The 22,238-nt window shown below is 39.3% G+C and overlaps 1 protein-coding gene across 1 annotated transcript in view; it reads right to left on the bottom strand.

Annotated features, from left to right (window-relative positions):
* Positions 1–22,238, bottom strand: part of LOC126194994 (protein unc-80 homolog) — a 1,036,886-nt gene that overhangs the window by 61,222 nt on the left and 953,426 nt on the right. The window contains exons 58-60 of the mRNA XM_049933411.1: positions 20,501–20,685; positions 6,997–7,162; positions 6,646–6,849 (exon numbers count right to left, since the gene is read on the bottom strand). Of these exons, the coding sequence (XP_049789368.1) occupies positions 6,646–6,849; positions 6,997–7,162; positions 20,501–20,685 (555 nt within the window). The remainder of the gene's footprint in view (positions 1–6,645; positions 6,850–6,996; positions 7,163–20,500; positions 20,686–22,238) is intronic.

Below are 22,238 nucleotides of genomic sequence, written 5' to 3'. Positions count from 1 at the left end.
ACAAGATCGCCGTTTAACAATCAGAGCAGTGTCTGAGTTAACAGGAGTTGACAAGGAAAGTGTTAGGCAGATTCTTCATGAAAGTTTCAACATGAACAAAGTGTGTTCAAAAATGGTTCCAAAGTGTCTCACAATTGAACAGAAGGAACGCCGAAGAATGATTTGTTCTGACATCCTGGAAAACATTGAAAGTGATCCCACCTTCTTACAAAATGTTATTACTTGCGATGAATCGTGGTTTTTTACTTACGATCCCGAAACTAAACGCCAATCGATGCATTGGAAAACTCCTGGTTCTCCACGACAAAAAAAAGCACGAATGTCAAAATCGAAATTCAAGGCAATGATGATTGTTTTTTTTGACATCAAAGGGATTGTGCACATTGATTGGGTACCAGAGGGACAAACAGTGAATCAGCATTACTACATTAGCGTCCTGGCTACCCTACGTGAGCGAGTACGGAGAAAACGGAATGATTTGTGGAGAAAAAAGTCATGGATCCTTCACCAAGACAATGCCCCAGCTCACAGTGCGTTGTCAGTGAAGACGTTATTGGCAAAACACAACATTCCCATCTTAGATCATCCACCCTACTCACCTGATTTGGCCCCCTGTGACTTTTTTCTTTTCCCTAAAGTCAAGTCAGCTTTGAAAGGAACTAGATTTGAGACTGTTGAAGCAGTAAAAGAAAAAGCGACGGAAGTAATGTATGGACTTACCGAAAATGATCTGCAGCATTGCTATGAACAGTGGAAAATTCGTATGGAGCGGTGTAGAGACCGAGGAGGAGAGTAAATTGAAGGAGATAACATGAAATTGTAAATAATTGTTAATAAATGTTTTTTCCAGCATCAGTCCGGTTTTTTTCTAGCCGCACTTCATATGTTACATTGCATTTAGGAACTTTCGGGTAATTGAACATGTATCAATAATTACAGATTTCTGTAGCTGTATATATAAGTTTGGATGTAGCTGTATTGCGTTATTGTACTGGTGGATATTGTGTGGTATGACTCCTGTAGTTGATAGTGTAATTGGTATAATGTCAACGTTATCCTGATGCCACATGTCTTTCACTTCCTCAGACAGTTGGATGTATTTTTCAATTTCTTCTCCTGTTTTCTTCTGTATGTTTGTTGTATTGGGTATGGATATTTTGATTAGTTGTGTTAATTTCTTCTTTTTATTGGTGAGTATGATGTCAAGTTTGTTATGTGGTGTTGTTTTATCTGTTATAATGGTTCTGTTCCAGTATAATTTGTATTCATCATTCTCCAGTACATTTTGTGGTGCATACTTGTATGTGGGAACGTGTTGTTTTATTAGTTTATGTTGTATGGCAAGTTGTTGATGTATTATTTTTGCTACATTGTCATGTCTTCTGGTGTATTCTGTATTTGGTAGTATTGTACATCCGCTTGTGATGTGATCTACTGTTTCTATGTGTTGTTTGCAGAGTCTGCATTTATCTGTTGTGGTATTGGGATCTTTAATAATATGCTTGCTGTAATATCTGGTGTTTATTGTTTGATCCTGTATTCCAATCATGAATCCTTCCATCTCACTGTATATATTGCCTTTTCTTAGCCATGTGTTGGATGCGTCTTGATCGATGTGTGGCTGTGTTAGATGATATGGGTGCTTGCCATGTAGTGTTTTCTTTTTCTAATTTACTTTCTTTGTATCTGTTGATGTTATGTGATCTAAAGGGTTGTAGAAGTGGTCATGAAATTGCAATGGTGTAGCCGATGTATTTATATGAGTGACTGTTTTGTGTATTTTGCTAGTTTCTGCTTGTTCTATAAAGAATTTTCTTAAATTGTCTACCTGTCCATAATGTAGGGTTTTTATGTCGATAAATCCCCTTCCTCCTTCCTTACTGCTTAATGTGAATCTTTCTGTTGCTGAATGTATGTGATGTATTTTATATTTGTGCCATTGTGATCGTGTAAGTGTATTGAGTGCTTCTAGGTCTGTGTTACTCCATTTCACTACTCCAAATGAGTAGGTCAATATTGGTATAGCATAGGTATTTATAGCTTTTGTCTTGTTTCTTGCTGTCAATTCTGTTTTCAGTATTTTTGTTAGTCTTTGTCTATATTTTTCTTTTAGTTATTCTTTAATATTTGTATTATCTATTCCTATTTTTTGTCTGTATCCTAGATATTTATAGGCATCTGTTTTTTCCATCGCTTCTATGCAGTCGCTGTGGTTATCCAATATGTAATCTTGTTGTTTAGTGCGTTTTCCCTTGACTATGCTATTTTTCTTACATTTGTCTGTTCCAAAAGCCATATTTATATCATTGCTGAATACTTCTGTTATCTTTAGTAATTGGTTGAGTTGCTGATTTTGGTTGGCAGAACCAGAAAGGACTTAATGAGTCTCCTTGGTATATTCCACACTTAATCTGTATTGGCTGTGATGTGATATTATTTGAATTTGTTTGGATATTAAGTGTGGTTTTCCAATTTTTCATTACTATGTTTAGGAACTATATCAATTTAGGATCTACTTTGTATATTTCCAATATTTATAGTAACCATGAGTGGGGTACACTATCAAAAGCTTTTTGGTAATCAATGTATGCGTAGTGTAGTGACCTTTGTTTAGTTTTAGCTTGATATGTCACCTCTGCATCTATTATCAGTTGCTCTTTACATCCTCGTGCTCCTTTGCAACAGGCTTTTTGTTCTTCATTTATAATTTTGTTCTGTGTTGTATGTGTCACAAATTTTTGTGTAATGACTGAAGTTAATATTTTGTATGTTGTTGGTAGGCATATTATGGGGCGATATTTTGCTGGGTTTGCTGTGTCTGCTTGATCTTTAGGTTTCAGATAAGTTATTCCATGTGTGAGTGTATCAGGGAATGTGTATGGGTCTGCAATGTAACTGTTAAATAATTTAGTTAGATGTGAATGTGTTGAGGTGAACTTCTTCAGCCAGAAATTTGCTATTTTATCTTTTCCAGGGGCTTTCCAATTGTGAGTAGAATTAATTGCTTGGGTGACTTCATGTTGCAAAATTATCACTTCAGGCATTTGTGGTATCATCTTGTATGTGTCTGTTTCTGCTTGTATCCACCGTGCATGCCTGTTATGTTGTACTGGGTTTGACCATATGTTGCTCCAGAAGTGTTCCATGTCTGTTATGTTTGGTGGATTGTCTATTTTAATGTGTGTGTTATCTAATGTCTGGTAAAATTTCTTTTGGTTTGTGTTGAATGTCTGGTTTTGTTTCCTTCTATTTTCACTTTTTTTGTATCTTCTAAGTTGTTTGGCCAATGCTTGTAATTTCTGCTTCTTTTCATCTAATTGCTCTATCATTTCTTGTTGCGAGATGTTACCTAACCTTTTTCGTTTTTTGCCTGATATTTCATTTCTTATAAATTGTGTTAGCTGTCCGATGTCTTTTCTCAGTTTTTCTATTCTGATCTGTAGCCTGTGTTGCCATGCTGGTTTTGTGGGTTTCTTCTGTGTGTTGGTTGGTTCTGATCTCTGCCTAGTGTGTATATTTAGTGTAGTGAGTGCTCCCATATAAACCAGTAGTTGTAACTCTTCCATAGTTGTATTTTCATTTATTTTGTTGTGTATGATTGTGTTGATAGTTGTTGCTGTTGTTTCGACTTGTGGGTTATTTGGTGGTCTATGCAAGAATGGTCTTGTCTGTATTTGTGTCTTTGTATTCTATATATGTCAGCTGAAATTTTTCTTCTATATCTAACATGTGTGTCACTTCGTGTTCTATTTGTGCTTGTTCTGGTGGCTGTCTTAAGATTTTGTTTTCCTCTGATTGTTTAATTGATGCATGTTGTTCCTTGTTTGTTTGCTCTGGGATGTTTAAGTCCATTACTGTATTTTCTTCTTCATCTGATTGCACATTATTTTGTTCCAGTACTTGTTGTTTGATGTTTTCTAATTCTGACTGGGGTATCCTGTTATTTTTGACTATTATACAGATCTGATCAGCTAGCCGTTGTTCTGTTAAAAATTTTAATTCTGGGTATCTGGTAATAAATGTTGTGTATACTTGTGATCTGTATCCAGTTGTGTTGGTTCCTAAGTTTGTTGCTTGGTAATAACAGAACATGAGGTGTCAGTTAACTTCATCTGACCATCTCATCCTCTGTCTTTGTTTTCCTTCTAGAGTGGTTGCAGCAAGCATATCCTGCAAAACACCTCTATTTGGATTTAAATCATTTTCCGTGTGGCTAGCAGTGTCGTTACCATTGTGGACGGGCATAGGGTTCAAGCGTCATCCCCGACCATGACAGCGCTTGTCCGAGGCTTCATTAGTTCTGTCCTGAACCAACTAATCACACTAAAAGGGGGGTTAGCCCTATTAGTGGTTTGTTCTTTTCGTCACCTTTTACGACTGGCAGAACCTACCAGTGGCCTATTCATTTTATTATTATTATTATTATTCTATCAATGGGATTGTGAAAACATCATGTCTATTACCATCATGGAAACAGCGTAATTTGAAACTGAACATTTCGGAATTAGCGGTGTCAGGATGAAACATGCAGAACAATATCTGTCAGAGGGGTAATGTGCGTTAGGTGGAACAATGAACAGGACTGACAGTGTGTTTATACTATTTGTGCTGTCCACCAGACAGGGACTAGCTGCGTGAGGAGTAATGCGCCCGTGACGGACTCCAGCATACATGCATACATGTATAGAATTTTCTCATAGTAAACCTCTAAACCAGTGTGGCAGACATATGGCATACACAAACGATGAATATGTGGATAAGCTTGTGATCCCTGGTGCATCTGATAACCGGGCTGCTGTTGCCACTCATGAATATGCTGCTGCTAGATATCCTCATTGATGCCATCCAGATAAAAATGTGTTTCATCGTCTGGAGCTGCACCTTCGGGAGTCAGGTTCTTTCCTTCCACCATCATGTAACAGAAGTCGTCCACGGACTTGCTGTACTCCAGCTACTGAGGGAGCTATTCTGGAGGTCATACGCCAAGAACCTAAGCGAAGTACACATAGCATAGCAAGGCAGCTGCATGTCTCACAACACATGGTCAGTAACGTGCTGCATGAGCATGGGCTGCACCCCTATCATTATGCTTTCATGCAACACCTGCATCCTGCAGATCGCCATCAGCAGATGCAATTCTGTGAATGGTTCCAACAACAACAGGAAGCCAATGATGATTTCGTGAACACTGTAATATGGTCATATAAAGCAGCATTCATTCGTGAGGATGTCTTCAATATGCACAATGCTCTCACCATTGGTGTGAGGTTAACCTGCACATCACCCGCGATTGTGGATATCCAATTCGTTTTGGTATCAACTTCTGGGCTGGAATATTGAAAGACAGGTGTTTGGGCCCCTACATGTTCCAAACTATCTGTCTGTTATGCTGGAAGATGTTACACTACATGTTCGGCAGAGGATATGGTTCCAACATGACGGTGCACCTCCATACTCTGAAATTAATGTGAGACAGTATCTGGACAGAACATTTCTAGGGAAATGGCTCAGACTTGGAGGTCCAGTTGTATGGCCACCATGTTCACCTGACATAAATCCCATGGATTTCTTCCTGTGGGGGCACCTGAAGGAGCATGTTTTCCCTACTCTGCTGATGAATGTAGAACAATTGGTAGTGCATGTTCCTGATGCTCTTGTTACTGTGGATGCAGCTTTGCTGCAAAGGGTCCAGACCTGTATGATCCGGCAGGTTGCGCAATGTTTGGACATGCAGGGAGGTTGCTATGAGCATCTGTTGTTCTGAAGACAACGTATTCTGTTGTGAAGGTCATGCGGTCATTAATATGGATATTATTATTATCAATGGTTGCTAAATGTGACACCTGAGCATTCATATTACATGTAGTATAAATGACTAGTAGATGTTGTGTTACTGTACTGTGCTATCATCTTCAGCATCTCAAAACTGACATTGTTTTTGTAGTTATTCTGTCATATGACAGGTCATTTGTTTCAACAGTATATTTCTTATTTGTCTAACAAGGTATTTGTTATTTTGAGTGATACAAAATCTTGTAAATTTAGGATACATGTGACCTAAGAAATGGTGTATATTACAGTACAAAATGTCAAAATGAAATTAGCAAATTAAAAAAAAAAGTGCCTCAATCCAGGATCAAACCCTCGACCTCCTGTATGGTAACCCAAAAATCTACCCACTGTAACAACTTGAGAGCAAGACTTATATGTGTTGACAGAGACTGTTACTGTACATATGGTTACAGTGTCATCAGATTGCCACTCTTTAACATTCTTTTTCTGCCGGATGTACTTTCCAGACGAAATGAAAGAGACATTTTTTTTTATCGCTCTCATGTGAGGAGTGACGCTGCAAAGCCTGAGTGTGCGAATTTCGCTTCACCCTATATGTCTACCTTTTGTAACCAGTAAAATTCACCAAATCAGAAAAAGAATAAAATCACTATGTACAATAATATATTATAATACGTATTAATATATATGAGATCAGAGTAAAGAATAAGTTCATCCCAATGGAATGAAAAATATTTTGTCTTGTCCATTAATTGAATCAGCTGAGTATTTTCACACTGAAGCTCGGATAACTAAGTAAACAGCATATTGCAGCCATTTTGAGAGTAGATAAAAAGTGATGTGTCGAAATACCTCTGTGCTTTTGTGATTGTGGTAAACTGTGGCCACCAGCAGCATCATTGTTGTTTTTATTATTGGATTCTCTAGAACAGCCCAATTCACCAGTTAACAGATCTGCTATTAGAGAAGATCGACCTGGCCTTGAAGTGGTAGTTGCGGGTTCTGTAACTGGAGGGTCAGCTACTGTTGTAGCATGTCTACTTTCCCGTTGATCATCTGCATATATAAAGAATAACTCACTGACATTTCCTGTTAGGTAACAAAAAATATTTCTATGTCACATGATATAAAATAAAACTGGATGCAAGTGCCACTGCCCATTTCTATTAATCTTTCGAAACCAGTAGTTTCAGGTATATTTACCATACTGATTATCCTCTAACTCTTCCTTTAGTTCTTTCATTTCATGAGCTAAGTCCATCAGCAAAGATCCGCGCCCTTTTGGCGTGGGTAAATTTAGTCCACGCAGTTTTTCTCTGATAATGTGTTGCAGATGTCTTTCTTGATCTGATGCTGGAGGCTGATTGACCTGTAAACAATAGCACTGCTATAGAAAATATCACTATTTAAACAGACTACATATACTGATGCTCGACCAGAGATTCCTGGAATATTTTTCTGTATCCTCACCATCTTCTTAGGCTTTTCACATTTCTTATAACTGAGATAATCATTCTGGTCTGTACAACTGTGACTTCACAATGACAATGATGCTCAACCTTGAGTTTGCTGAAGAATTCTGTTATTGGATGCATTCACTGGAGCCACAAAATCTTCTTAACATCAAAATGGAGGAGGAGCAGAGGGGGTGGACAGGGAAAGGGGGGGGGGGCTAATTTATGTGGACTGATTTTTAGTCTGATATAAACACCATCTGTTCAACTACTGTGATTTTGAAAATTTTCACCAGCAACAGGGACCCAGAGTAAACTTTGTTCCAACTGAAAGAGCTTCTGCCAAAATTAAAAACTGCACTTTAGACAGAACCATATTTTTGAAATAACATGAACTGGCATTTTCCATCAAAATTAAAAGGCTTTTAAATTTTGAATTTCTGATATAAATATCAGAAGATTAACGGCAAAGTGCTGAAAATAACCTCTCTAATGTGATGTCATCACTGCCCTAAATTTTGATAATTACAGTTTTGAATCAATAATATGCAGTACTGAAGATTTATGTAAGAATATTATAAAAACACATATACACATATATATGTGTGGATGGATATGTGTTTGTGTGTGCGAGTGTATACCCGTCCTTTTTTCCCCTAAGGTAAGTCTTTCCGCTCCTGGGATTGGAATGACTCCTTACCCTCTCTCTTAAAACCCAAATCTTTTCATCTTTCCCTCTCCTTCCCTCTTTCCTGACGAGGCAACCATTGGTTGCGAAAGCTAGAATTTTGTGTGTATGTTTGTGTTTGTTTGTGTGTCTATCGACGTGCCAGTGCTTTCGTTTGGTAAGTCACATCATCTTTGTTTTTAGATATATTTTTTCCCACGTGGAATGTTTCCCTCTATTATATTCATATCATTACTTTGAACCCAACAATTACGTTTGTTATTGTCACTGTTGCATTTCGAAATCTTTTCTGTCGTCTTATTTTCTCTTTTTGTTTTTGCCAGTAGTTTCACTTTGTATTCACCTTCTCCTTTTTACCGTAATCTACTATACAATTTTATCCCGCCTATATATACTCAATAATACGTCACCCACTTCAAAAACCATAACCAAAAAATGTTTTTCCGCTTTCAACACTACCGCTGCTATAAAATCCACCGTTTCTAGTCCACAAACAGTTCCTTTCACCTATTAAACAACCATTTCGTCTGGTTCTGATAACTTTCGCTTTATTTCCATTTCCGTTTTTCGCACATCACTGATAATTTTTAGCCGCTTCCCACAGGTTTTAACGTCATTATTTCTTCGCCAGACAATTGTTAGCCTCATTTTCATAATCTGCCACCACAAAACCACTCCTTTTAATACATTTACACGCAGTTTTTCCGAAATTTTCCCGAATTTCTCCATCCTTTAACGTGTTTTGGCGGCAACACAACCACCTAACCTTTGTGCACATTGTTGTCTACCAACCGAAGTTCACCAAAGGATCAACATAGCCCAGCTTTAACCAACACTTTTTCGCCTTTTTCACAACAGATCTCCAGTTACTTTCTCCAGTTATTTTCTTTTCATTTCAACCTCATGTTACACTTTCCACCTTCTAATACCATGTCACCCTCACAACACCCCCACAACGACCCCATTAAGTTTTATTTACATTCCCTCCGCAAACATGCCTTCACCCTAGACAGATTACGCTCGCATATTTTATTTTCTCAGGCTTGTCTGACATTTGGCATTACCCCCAAAGGCCTCACACTTAAAGTTCCCATCTCTGGCTGCAACCCTTCTTTCCATCAGTCCCTATACCAGTTCCAAACTGAACAATCCATTGCCCTCACCCACCTAATCCTTCACCTACACATCAACTCAGCCAATGAACACACCCGTCAACTCCTATCCTTAATAAAAGTCCTCAATCTTTCCTCTCCCACATCCACACCGGCTGTTCAGAGCATCCTCCTACAGGCCAACCGCAAATTAGAACAGCATGCCACCCTTCACCTCGAAAAACTATCCAATCTCCTGGTTTCCCACCTCCGGAAAGACAACTCACTCACCCTTCACAACCTTTCCAGCAAACCTCAACCTCCTCTCATTGCACACAAACCCAGTCTCTCCCATCTACTCAATCTCCCACTTCCAGCTCCACTCCCTCCAAAACCTCCAAATTCCAGTCAACACAATCTGGTACCCCAACACCCTAATTCAGTAGTTAACCTTTCCTCCAAACCTCTCTCCCAATCCGAAACCTCTGTCCCATCCAAGGGCCTCACCTTCAGCCCCACTCCCAGATTCAACCAAACAGCCCTCGTCAAAGATTTACTGTCCTACACTCGTACTCTCTGCTGGAAGTATCACTTTGCCACGAAGAAAAATGATCCTAATCCTACCCCTAATGATCCAACTCCCCAAGACACTATCCAAATTGAACCCTGCCTGGAACAGTTCCATCCTCCGTCACAGCGGGACCCACCTCCTCTTCCTCAAAATCACCCTCTCCAAACCTTCCAGGAATTTCTGACTTCCAGCCTTGCCTCTCAATCCTTCTTAAAAACCTTAATCCTACTCCCAAAATCACCACTGCTGAAGCCCAGGCTATCCGTGATCTGAAGGCTGACCGGTCCATTGTCATTCTTCTGGCGGACAAGGGTTCCACGACCATGGTACTTGATCATCGGGAGTATGTGGCTGAGGGACTGCGTCAGCTTTCAGACAACACCACATACAAAGTTTGCCAAGGTAATCCCATTCCTGATGTCCAGGCGGAGCTTCAAGGAATCCTCAGAACCTTAGGGCCCCTACAAAACCTTTCACCTGACTCCATCAACCTCCTGACCCCACCGGCACCCCACACACCTACCTTCTTCCTAAAATTCACAAACCCAATCATCCCGGCTGCCCCATTGTAGCTGGTTACCAAGCCCCCACAGAACGTATCTCTGCCTACGTAGATCAACACCTTCAACCCATTACATGCAGTCTCCCATCCTTCATCAAAGACACCAACCACTTTCTCGAACACCTGGAATCCTTACCCAATCCGTTACCCCCGGAAACCATCCTTGTAAACATTGATGCCACTAACTTATACACAAATATACCCGCACGTCCAGGGCCTCGCTGCGATGGAGCACTTCCTTTCACGCCGATCACCTGCCACCCTACCTAAAACCTCTTTCCTCATTACCTTAGCCAGCTTCATCCTGACCCACAACTTCTTCACTTTTGAAGACCGGACATACCAACAATTAAAGGGAACAGCCATGGGTACCAAGATGGCCCCCTCATACGCCAACCTATTCATGGGTCGCTTAGAGGAAGCCTTCTTGGTTACCCAGGCCTGCCAACCCAAAGTTTGGTACAGATTTATTGATGACATCTTCATGATCTGGACTCACAGTGAAGAAGAACTCCAGAATTTCCTCTCCAACCTCAACTCCTTTGGTTCCATCAGATTCACCTGGTCCTACTCCAAATCCCATGCCACTTTCCTTGATGTTGACCTCCACCTGTCCAATGGCCAGCTTCACATGTCCGTCCACATCAAACCCACCAACAAGCAACAGTACCTCCATTATGACAGCTGCCACCCATTCCACATCAAACGGTCCCTTCCCTACAGCCTAGGTCTTCGTGGCAAACGAATCTGCTCCAGTCTGGAATCCCTGAACCATTACACCAACAACCTGACAACAGCTTTTGCAGTCCGCAACTACCCTCCCGACCTGGTACAGAAGCAAATAACCAGAGCCACTTCCTCATCCTCTCAAACCCAGAACCTCCCACAGAAGAACCACAAAAGTGCCCCACTTGTGACAGGATACTTTCCGGGACTGGATCAGACTCTGAATGTGGCTTTCCTGCAGGGATACGACTTCCTCAAATCCTGCCCTGAAATGAGATCCATCCTTCATGAAATCCTCCCCACTCCACCAAGAGTGTCTTTCCGCCATCCACCTAACCTTCGTAACCTCTTAGTTCATCCCTATGAAATCCCCAAACCACCTTCCCTACCCTCTGGCTCCTACCCTTGTAATCGTGCCTGATGTAAAACCTGTCCCATGCACCCTCCCACCACCACCTACTCCAGTCCTGTAACCCGGAAGGTGTACACGATCAAAGGCAGAGCGACGTGTGAAAGCACCCACATGATCTACCAACTGACCTGCCTACACTGTGACGCATTCTATGTGGGAATGACCAGCAACAAACTGTCCATTCGCATGAATGGACACAGGCAAACAGTGTTTGTTGGTAATGAGGATCACCCTGTGGCTAAGCATGCCTTGGTGCACGGCCAGCACATCTTGGCACAGTGTTACACCGTCCGGGTTATCTGGATACTTCCCACTAACACCAACCTATCCGAATTCCGGAGATGGGAACTTGCTCTTCAATATATCCTCTCTTCCCGTTATCCACCAGGCCTCAATCTCCGCTAATTTGAAGCTGCCGCCACTCATACCTCACCTGTCATTCAACAACATCTTTGCCTCTGCACTTCCGCCTCGACTGACATCTCTGCCCAAACTCTTTGTCTTTGAATATGTCTGCTTGTGTCTGTATATGTGTGGATGGATATGTGTGTGTGTGTGTGTGCAAGTGTATACCCGTCCTTTTTTCTCCCTAAGGTAAGTCTTTCCGCTCCCGGGATTGGAATGACTCCTTACCCTCTCCCTTAAAACCCAAATCCTTTTGTCTTTCCCTCTCCTTCCCTCTTTCCTGATGAGGCAACCGTTGGTTGCTAAAGCTAGAATTTTGCGTATGTTTGTGTGTCTATCGACATGCCAGCGCTTTCGTTATATATATATATATATATAACACACAAAATTCAATCTTTCGCAACTAACTGTTGCCTCATCAGGAAAGAGGAGAAGGAGAGGGAAGACGAAAGGATGTGGGTTTTAAGGGAGAGGGTAAGAAGTCATTCCAATCCCGGGAGCAGAAAGACTTACCTTAGGGGGAAAAAGGGACAGGTATACACTCGTACACACACACATATCCATCCACACATATACAGACACAAGCAGACATATGTCACATATGTCTGCTTGTGTCTGTATATGTGCGGATGGATATGTGTGTGTGTGCGAGTAGCAATTCTGTAACTAACTGCAGTTTCAAATTTATGCAAGCCAGTTATTGCCTTAATTTTTTTAGGTGGATGTTGTACAGTTTTTTCCCCACTTGCAGGGGTCCTTTTTGTTTTAGTGTTGTATGTGCAAACTGCACATTTATATTTTGTTTACTCCTTGTGTTCTATGAATGGATATTTTGCTTTTTGGAGCAATCTTGCTGTTGTCATCTATGATTTTCCTCATAAACATTATTGTTTCTAAGTTGTATAGGCATGCAGGAATAAGAAGATTTTTAAATGAAGATTTGCATGAAGATTGAGGTGCTGTGCCTTCCATGGCTCTTGTAATTGTTTTTTTGTGCAATGGAACTGCTTTTGCTGGGTGGTGAATTTCTGCGGCAAATTAAATCATATGTCAGAAGTGATTCTGCTTGGGCATAGTACACATTTTTTTGGGTTGCACTGATGTGCATTCAGCAATAATTTTTATACTATAACAAATGGTGTGTGTGGTTCTGCCATCTTTATGTCATGTCGGATCCAGACTCCTTGAAATTCAGTGGTATTTAGGGTTTCAAGTCATCAGCCTAACAATTCTATGGTTGCAGTTAGAGGCTGTTTATTCTGCACTGTATGTAGATGAACAGTATTTGTTTTCTGTGTGTTTATTACGACATTGTTAATTCTGAACCATTCTGATATATGTGAAGTGCTGTTTTTTCTTTCATTTTGGAGTTCTTCTGGGGTCTTTCCTTCGATAAGAATATTTAATGTATGTATAGTTAGGGCTGGATTATTCCAAGTCATTTACAAGCAGCAACAACTACATTAGTCACAGTACAGAACACTGTAGCACACTGTATTTAAAACAATATTTTTCTGAATGATAGGAAATTAGATTTTTGCCTTCTTTGTACAAGATTTCCATTATCAGTTACCTGTTTTGTAGGTATGAGAGTGGAGGTGTTGGAGGAGATGACACTAGTGATATGAAATTCTGCATTGCTTTCTGTAGCCTCTGATATCATTCAGTGATAGCAGCAAAGTATATTTTTAAAAATATATTTTTTCTAAATACCAGGATACTGCCCACCATCACAAAGACTTTTAAGCATTCAAACAATAATAAAAGCTCTGTACAAAATGTGTGTTAGTAGAGTAAATGCCAGTATAGAACAGAAAAAAAGGATTAAAATTGAAATGGGTCTATGACAGGGAATCATCATAACCATGGAGAAAACTGATAAAAATATTTAACAGAAATTAAGAAAGAATTCAACAAAAGCTATGTTTTTTTGCAGATGACATAGTAATGTCGAGTGAGGAAAAAATGCAAAGGCAAGTAAATGTATGGAACCATGAGATAGAAAAATCTACAGAGAGTAAACACAGAGAAGAGCAAAACAGCAGTTCTGACAAAGGGATGGACATAAGGAAGGAAGGGTTCAGATGAGACTGAAAATAAAATTTTGGAAGTGGTCAAAAGTTTAAAGTGCATAGGAAATGTGATCACAAATGATGGTAAAATAGCCAACAAAATTTGATACAAGAACACAGCAAGTAAGCAGCTTCTATCTGAATGGTTTATTCTGTGGAACAGAGAAATCCAAAAGGAACATAAAAAAGGCCTATGTTCAACATATCTTGAACAATTTCTAGGATATGAATGTGGTATATGGACTGTGACACAAAAGGATGAGAGACAAATGCAGGTAGCAGAGACAAAGTTCTGAAGTGTCAAATGCACAAAAAAGAAAAAAAAAAAAAGCCACTTCAGGACAAGACAGAAACAACAAACCTAAAGTGGTATAAATGTGAGAATGGGACAGGAGAGAGTACAAAAAGACAAAGCTTTTATGGGAAGATTAACAGGAAAGAGACCACATGGAAGATCTAGATAGAGCAGGGCAGATACAGTAAGGAAACCACAGGAATGAGGGAAGGAAATTCAGAAGCTGTACTTAAACAAAGAGAAGAGTGGTGGAGAGACAGACAAAAATGGAGGTCCTTGATTCACAAGCCTATCTGGGAACCTGGAAATGGCTTATAAAGAAGAAGAAGATAAAATTGCGAAATCTTAAGAATAAGGTTCTAGATTTATATTTGTAACTCACGTGTAACCTCGAAGTGTATGCTGGAGGGCACTTTTTCCAACATCATTTTTCCCACAACTAGTCCATTTGTAGATGATTTGTTGAAAGAATAATTGGTGGACAGCTTTTGTATAGATGTAGTGAATAAGACAGTCACCTACTTGCGGGCCAGCCACAAGAGGCACCCTCGATTTGGCATTGCCAGTTGTTTGTTTAACAACGCTTCATGGAACTAAGGAGTGAGAACTTCTTTGCCATAATGAAGACACAACTCACCTTGTGTTAATTAATTTTGAAGGCAAAAATTCTGGTAAGATTGTTTTCTACACTGGAAGAGGTTATCCTTGACAAGTGCATTGTGTCCAGAAATCTTTTATGCCATATGACTAGAACTGCTTCCAAACAATTTGTTTAATGGTTTATGAACCCTTTTTTTATGAAACAGTGATTTTGACTGCAATTTATAAGACTGAATGACTTGCTTCTCAACAATGGGTGTCTTGTAAATAAATATTGTGTTATTTAGAGTTCTACAAGCACTAATAAATTTGCGTGCTGTAACAGCAGTGTCACCAGGACACACACACACGTAAGTAGTTTGGAAGGTTACTAAGCCTGAATTTCTCTATCAGTATCATAGTAATTTTAGACAATGCAAAATCCAGGATGGAATAATGACACTATTATGAAAGGAACAGATTGCTGTTCACCATGTAGTGGAGATGTTGAGTTGCAGACAGGCAGAACAAAAAGACTGCTAAGCAAGTAAGCTTTCAGCCAAAAGGTCTTCTTCTCAAATAGACAAAACACACACACACACACACACACACACACACACACACACACAAATGACCACTGTCTCTGGCCGTGTAGTCATGTGTATGTGAGTTGTGTTTGCATCAATGTGTGTGTGTGGTTGTTTTGTCTATTTTAGAAGAAGGCCTTTTGGCCAAAAGCTTACTTTTTAAGCAGTCCTTTTGCTGTGCCTGTCTGCCACTCAACATCTCCGTCATGTGGTGAGTAGCAATCTATTCCTTCATAATATTGTCATCATTGTAATTTTGTGAGATATGTAAAGTGGGGGGGGGGTAATACACTGACTAACTGTTAATAGAATGTGCATTTTTAGAATTTTAATAGTAAGTCCATCTAACTCCTCTCATGTAGTTTCTCCCACTCTGTGATGTTCCAGAATTTTTGAACATATCAATGATGAAACATGAATTTGTTCTTTGAATATTCTCTGTTTCATATATCAAACCTATACAGTAAAAATTCCATAGTGATAGAAAATACTCATGAATCAATACATTATTCAGAAGAGAGATTTGTGAACTCTCTCATGTTGAAATGCATTACATTTCCTTGGAATCATTTCTATAAATTTTAGTCTGCCACTTGCACTTTCTTCTATGTGTGTTATGTGGTCATTCTACATTAAACAGTTTGGAATACATATATTTAAATATTTAATGAAAGTGACTATTTTCAGTGATATATTGCAATGTGTACAAAAAAATGTGAAATAGGTCTTTCCACCAATCCACGTTTCTCTACACTCTACACTGAAGGTTATGTTTGAGTGACAACCATTATCTGCAGGGGATTTCACCTCTCCACCTCCCACCCCATCCACTGTACCCCTGTACATGAGAAAACCTCATGACACAAAACTACCAAATATGAAAGAAAATCCATATATACCACAAGTCCAATAAATATAAGTCTATACAAAATTTTGAAACTGTAGCTCTCGTGTGCTAGTAGGACCTCAAAAATTGAGTGATATTGTTTAAGAAAAATACCCTTTGAGAAATTCTTGTACTACAGGAAAAGGAAACTGAAGTGCAATTAAAAGTAAAAGATAGTATTACATCATTGGCATATTGAGGCCAACAGCCTGGGGTGCATTCAGCCCTTGAGAGACAAACTGAGGAGCTACTTGATTGAGAAGCAGTGGTTCTGGTCTTGTAAACTGCCACATGGCTGGGAGAGTGGTGTGCTGACCACCTACCCCTCCATATCAACATCCAGTTGACACCTGTGGGCCGAGGATGACATGGCAGCCGGTCAGTACCCAGTCAGTAGCCAGTTCATGCAGAGTTTAGTTTAGTTTTTATTAGGTAAAAGAACAAAATCAATGGAAAACAGTATTTTATTTTTCTTATTTCAGCGTGGTCATCTGCTTATACACCAGTGATGAGTCAGAGACAGCTGGTTTGAATCCTGTAGCTGGAAAAAATTTTTATCAGTAGTATTGGGATGGTTATGCAAAAGAGGGGTGGTACCATGTAGTTCCTGATCACTGGACTTCATATCAATATCTTGGATTAAATTGCAAACCTCTTGAGATTTTCGCATAGAGTGAGGACAAATGTAATATTGATAGTGACTTGTCTATTGGATGGTGCCAAACAGCCTGGTGGTCCCTTTGATGCTATTTGAAAAGAATAGTCTATGTAATGGCACTGATTTCACCCTCTGCTTCTCTCTCTTACTATAATCAACACAAACATGGCACTCAACTCTACAAGCACTCATCACAGTCAGCTACACTCAAATTTTGGGAAGAAAATATGTCACTGTGCACTAGGAAAGGAAACCTATGAGTTAGATGTCTGGGGGTCTCTGAGCTAACAATGCCGAATAATTTTACTTTTACTTGCAAATATGCATTCTGGTTGCATTGTTGTAGCACTTTAATGCAACATTGTTAGACAATCTTTATTCAGTTTGTACATTCTTTATGATACCTTAGGCTTTTCCCAACTTGCATTTCCTTCCTTCTTCATCAAACTTTTCTAAGCCATTATCTGCAATTATTTCCCAAAGATAATTTGAATTGGTTCACCTTTGTTACAAAATATTCTGGGGAATTTTTTTTATGTTCACCTTTGTAATAATATATTTTGTATAAAGATTCTTAATCCTGTTGGGTTATTTTTAAAATGACATATTTTCCACAAAAGATGCTAGTTGATGAAACCTTTTCAGCAAAATTCCATCATCTGATACACCTGGGTATTTTCTCTAAAATCTAATTTTATGTTTTCCTAACTCACTGAAGGCAAATACAGGAAATGTTCTTCTTAAAGACGCAGCTAATTTCATTTCCTATGCTTGCCTAACTTGGGATCCACTTCTAAGGCTGCATTTTCTTCATAAGTACAGATGTGCACTCTTCGTTTCTATTCTGGAGAAGGCATATCAGTTACTACTGCCTTTTATGCAACTATCTGCCACTCATCACCTCAAGTAGTGGTCCCTCCTCTCAATTATTACACATACTCCACATGAATTTTTGTCTGTCAAGCACAGCACGTTATAAGATCTTAAAATAGCAGATTCTATTCTCAGCTGTCACTTCACTAAGATGCATCTGTTTGCAAAATCAAACAATGGAAAATCCGGGATGGAATGTACCAATTTTATGAAAAGGATAGGTGCTACTCACTGTGCAGCAGAGATGCTGAGTCACATATGGGTACAACAGAACAACTGTCACAATATAAGCTTTCAGCAAATGCGGCCTTTGTTAAAAATAGACCACACACACACACACACACACACACACACACACACACACACACACTCTCACATGCACACACACACACACACACACACACACACACACACACACATATATGCAAATGCTACTCACACAGATATGACCACAGTCATGGGCAGCTGAAGCCAGACTACAAACAACAGCCAATGGTGGGAGAGGCAACCGGGTGAGGGTAAGGAAGAGGCTGGGGCGGGGAGCAGGAGGGCTAGCAGTAAGGCTGGGAGATGGGAAGTGCTGCTGGGGGATCATGCAAGAACGAGGTGAAGAGAGGATAGGGCAGCTAGGTGCAATCTTGAGGTTAAATGCAGGGCAAGGGAGAGGGGTAGTAGAAAAGCAGAGAAGTAAAAAGACTGAGTGTGTTGGTGGAATAGAGGTCTGTGTAGTGCTGGAATGGGAACGGGGGAGGGTCTAGATGGGCATGGAAAGTGACTAACAAAGGTTGATGTCAGAAGGATTACAGGAATGTAGGATATACTGCAGGGAGAGTTCCCACCTGCACAATTCAGAAAAGCTGGTGTTGGTGGGAAGGATCCAAACAGCACAGACTGAGAAGCAGTCACTGACATGAAGAACATCACATTGTGTGGCATGCTCGGCAACAGGGTAGTCCAGTTGTTTTTTGGCCACAGTTTGTTGGTGGCCATTCATGCGGACAGACAGCTTGTTTGTTGTCAAGCCCACATAGAATGCAGCACAGTGGTTGCAGCTTAGCTTGTAGATCACATGATTGGTTTCACTGGTAGGCCTGCCTTTTTTTGTGTTGATATTTGTCACCAGACTGGAGTAGGTGGTCGTGGGAGGATGTATGGGGAAGGTCTTGCATCTAGGTCTATTACAGGGATATTGCTCCATCAAGTTGCATTACCCTAACATATTCACCAAGTAGTTATGATAATATATTGTACTTGGAGTTTGTCATGGTGGCATGCCTGAAAAAAAATATTCTTGGTTTTCAAGCTGAAATGTTCTGCTTGAAAACCAAGAAGATTTTATTAACGCAGATATACTCTTGGAACTGATTACTAGTTCTACAAGAATATTATATTATAAATTTTGAACTCTCCTACTTTAATAGGTCATGTATCCAATATAATGAATTCAAGGATTAGTAGTCCACATCGGCTGTACAAGTGATTCACTCTGGGGTATACTGGAGATTATATTTTATTTTTATGTGAATTGTTGTTATTGTGCTTGCCACATGGTTTGTGCTCACATGTGTGTGAAAGCTTGGATAATACATATTTGGATTCAGACTGCTGAGAACTATTTTCCAGTATGTCATGACTTAATGTTTCAGAATGGGCTTGAATATCCTATTACACTAGATAATGACAAATTGTTGAAACTATAATCAGAATAAATATTTTTAACAATCATATGCAGAATGACTAGTACTTTTATGAGTATAAAACTTTTGACTCTTTCATGTCCACTTCTTGACATGTTGCTCGTTGATGCTTGTCTTGAGATCTTCAGTCAAATGTCAGCAGAATGAGTGCCTAGCATTGTCCAAGATTCACCTACCCGTAACAGGGTGTGAATCTTGGAAAATTATAGCCACTTGTGCACGTGAAATATTAGAATAACCACTAAATGATCATTGGCAAAAGATCATGAAATGAGGTCCTACAGGCAATACATCATGTAAAAGAAAAACACTAATTCAGTATCTGTCATACTTTTGTACATGTAGCACATGCCATACTTACTGTATATAGTATACTTTAGAAAAATAAAGATGCTTAGAGAATATTTATTTTGAGAACACTGTCTTATTGATTCAATATATATATTTTTATCTCATATTTATGTGGAAATTATTGATGCTGATATACAACTTCATTGTCTAGATAGAATTGAAAGAATCCTTAATCACAGTAGCTTCACCAATTTCTCCACAATTTCGTAGCAGTATTGTGAAGTGTAGTTCTATATAAAACTTTGATGCCACATATAATATTTGAAGACAGAATTATCTTGACAACTAGTCAACACAAAGACTATTTGCTGCTTGTTATGCAAAATCACAGCACTGAACCACTAAAATATTTTAGGTTATACAAGTAAAACAGACAGCATAGTATCACTACCACAAGCATGTTCTTAACTGTGTTATGAACTGATTTTCAATAATTCATGAGGAATAATAAGAAGCAGTGATGGGCATTAACCAATTTTCATCAAAGCTTTAGCTAACATTACACGTTCTTTAATAAGCATTGACTAATGCTAAGTATGTAATAAGTATTACGTATCTTGAGGAATAACAAACCACTGAATTTCAATACACAAAACATTGAAGACTCAACCAATTACAACCTTACTTTTATGATTCTTGCATGTTGTTTTATTCAAATGGTAACAAGTAATGTGAAAATTTTTTGTTCAGTTTAATTTTATGCATAACTTTATAGAAACAGGATGATTATTATAAATGATATTATGACATTTGATATTTCTGCAGTAAAATATGAGGAAAATTATAGCAATGAAACTAACCTTTTGATGCAAGAATGGCAGCAGGAGGATGAATAATGGTGTTCTCTGGGTAACAACAAAATCAAGGAAGTTCCAAAATATTAGTCCTCCTTCATTGTTCTGTCCAATCTCTCTGATAGTACGTGCTATTCTTATCCAATCTGTCACTAACTCACTCTCAAAACATATGATCATGATCTTGAGAGCTGAAAACCAGGTTTTGTTATCAAACAAATTACTGTTATAAGCCATACAATTCTATAAGAAAGATGCAAATATATTATGAATTCAAACACAAACTCTCTCTCTCTCTCTCTCTCTCTCTCTCTCTCTCTCTCTCACTCACTCTCTCACACACACACACACAAACACAAACACACTAGGCTACATGTTTCCTGATGATTGCTGCTCTCTTGGATCGGCATCCTATATACTTCGGCCATTACTCTTACTATCACTTCACTCTTTTTGCTATTTATGCAGTCATCACAGGGTGCAGTGACAGTAGTAGGATTGGTCCTGCCTGGCTGCAAACTACTGTTTTCATCTCCTCACTATTACTATCAAACATAGACCACACTGCAGGTGAACTCTTTGCTTTTTCTTGGCTCATGCAAGGTTCAATGCCTAACTCAGTTGTAGATCACAAAGTTTGTCAATTAAATAATCTTGAAACCTAATTTTAATTATCTCTTTAATAATGCAATCCCAAAAGAATACAGTCTAAGTACCTTGGTTTTGTTGCAATCTCTAGTTGTCCAGTTTTTGTACTACATTCAGACATGGCTGATTTGGTAGTCTGGCATAATTCAGTATGGCATCTATGTTCACAGAACCTCTTTTCTTTTGTGCATACAGTTTCCCAAATGGAAGTCTTGCTGCTTTGGCAGGGGATTTGGTGGACCCGTGGTTTTCAAAGGTGTACATGATACTTTAGTGAACCTAGTAGTATCCAGGTCTTTCAAAGTGAGTGAAATAACATTTGAGATTATGTCACTCCAAGGGTCTGCTAACTTACCTGGACAAATAGGATGTGTGTTAGAGATTTGTGCTCTCTCTTTCTTACTGCGGTAGTCTAGGTGCAACCTGTCTCAACACATGCCTTATATGCTGGCTGTTGTACCCATTCCTTTGGAATGTTACCTCAAGGTGCTTCAGCTCAGTTGGAAGGCTGTCTTGGTCATTGACGGATCAGGCCTTTTGAACAAGTGTGCATAAAATTTCTTCAAGCTGGAAGTTGTGGTGACTGCTGAAAACAGGTAGATACAAACCTTTGTGTGTAAGCTTTCTGTACAAACTGTGTCCCAGCTTTCCCGCTGGTTTCCAATTCACCAGTACGTCAAGAAATGGGAGGACGACATTCTGTTGCACCTCGATGGAAAACTTTATGTTGAGGTGAAGTGAGCTGAGCTGATGGAGCAAATCAACCAAGCTGTCCCATCCATGCTACCAAATGACAAACATGTCACCAACTTAATGGCAGAAACAGGTTGGTTTTAGTTGCTTTGTTCTAGGGCCTTCTCAAACTTTTTGATGAACAAATCTGCCACAATCAGTGGCAGAGGATACCCATGGTGATGCTGTCTGTCTGTTCATAATACTTTCCATCCTTTTGGGAAGGTATGATTAAAGAGGGCACTGAATTTAGAGTCCAATACTGTCTAATTAACAAGAATAGTTACTACAACTGCATCAGTTGTGGAACCCTTCATTGAACCAATTAAAAAAAACACAGCATTGTCATATTGTGCAGTCTGCA

Source organism: Schistocerca nitens, chromosome 7 (genome assembly GCF_023898315.1).
Source record: "Schistocerca nitens isolate TAMUIC-IGC-003100 chromosome 7, iqSchNite1.1, whole genome shotgun sequence".
Classification (NCBI taxonomy): domain Eukaryota; kingdom Metazoa; phylum Arthropoda; class Insecta; order Orthoptera; family Acrididae; genus Schistocerca; species Schistocerca nitens.
This window is presented reverse-complemented; position numbering and strand designations above follow the sequence as displayed.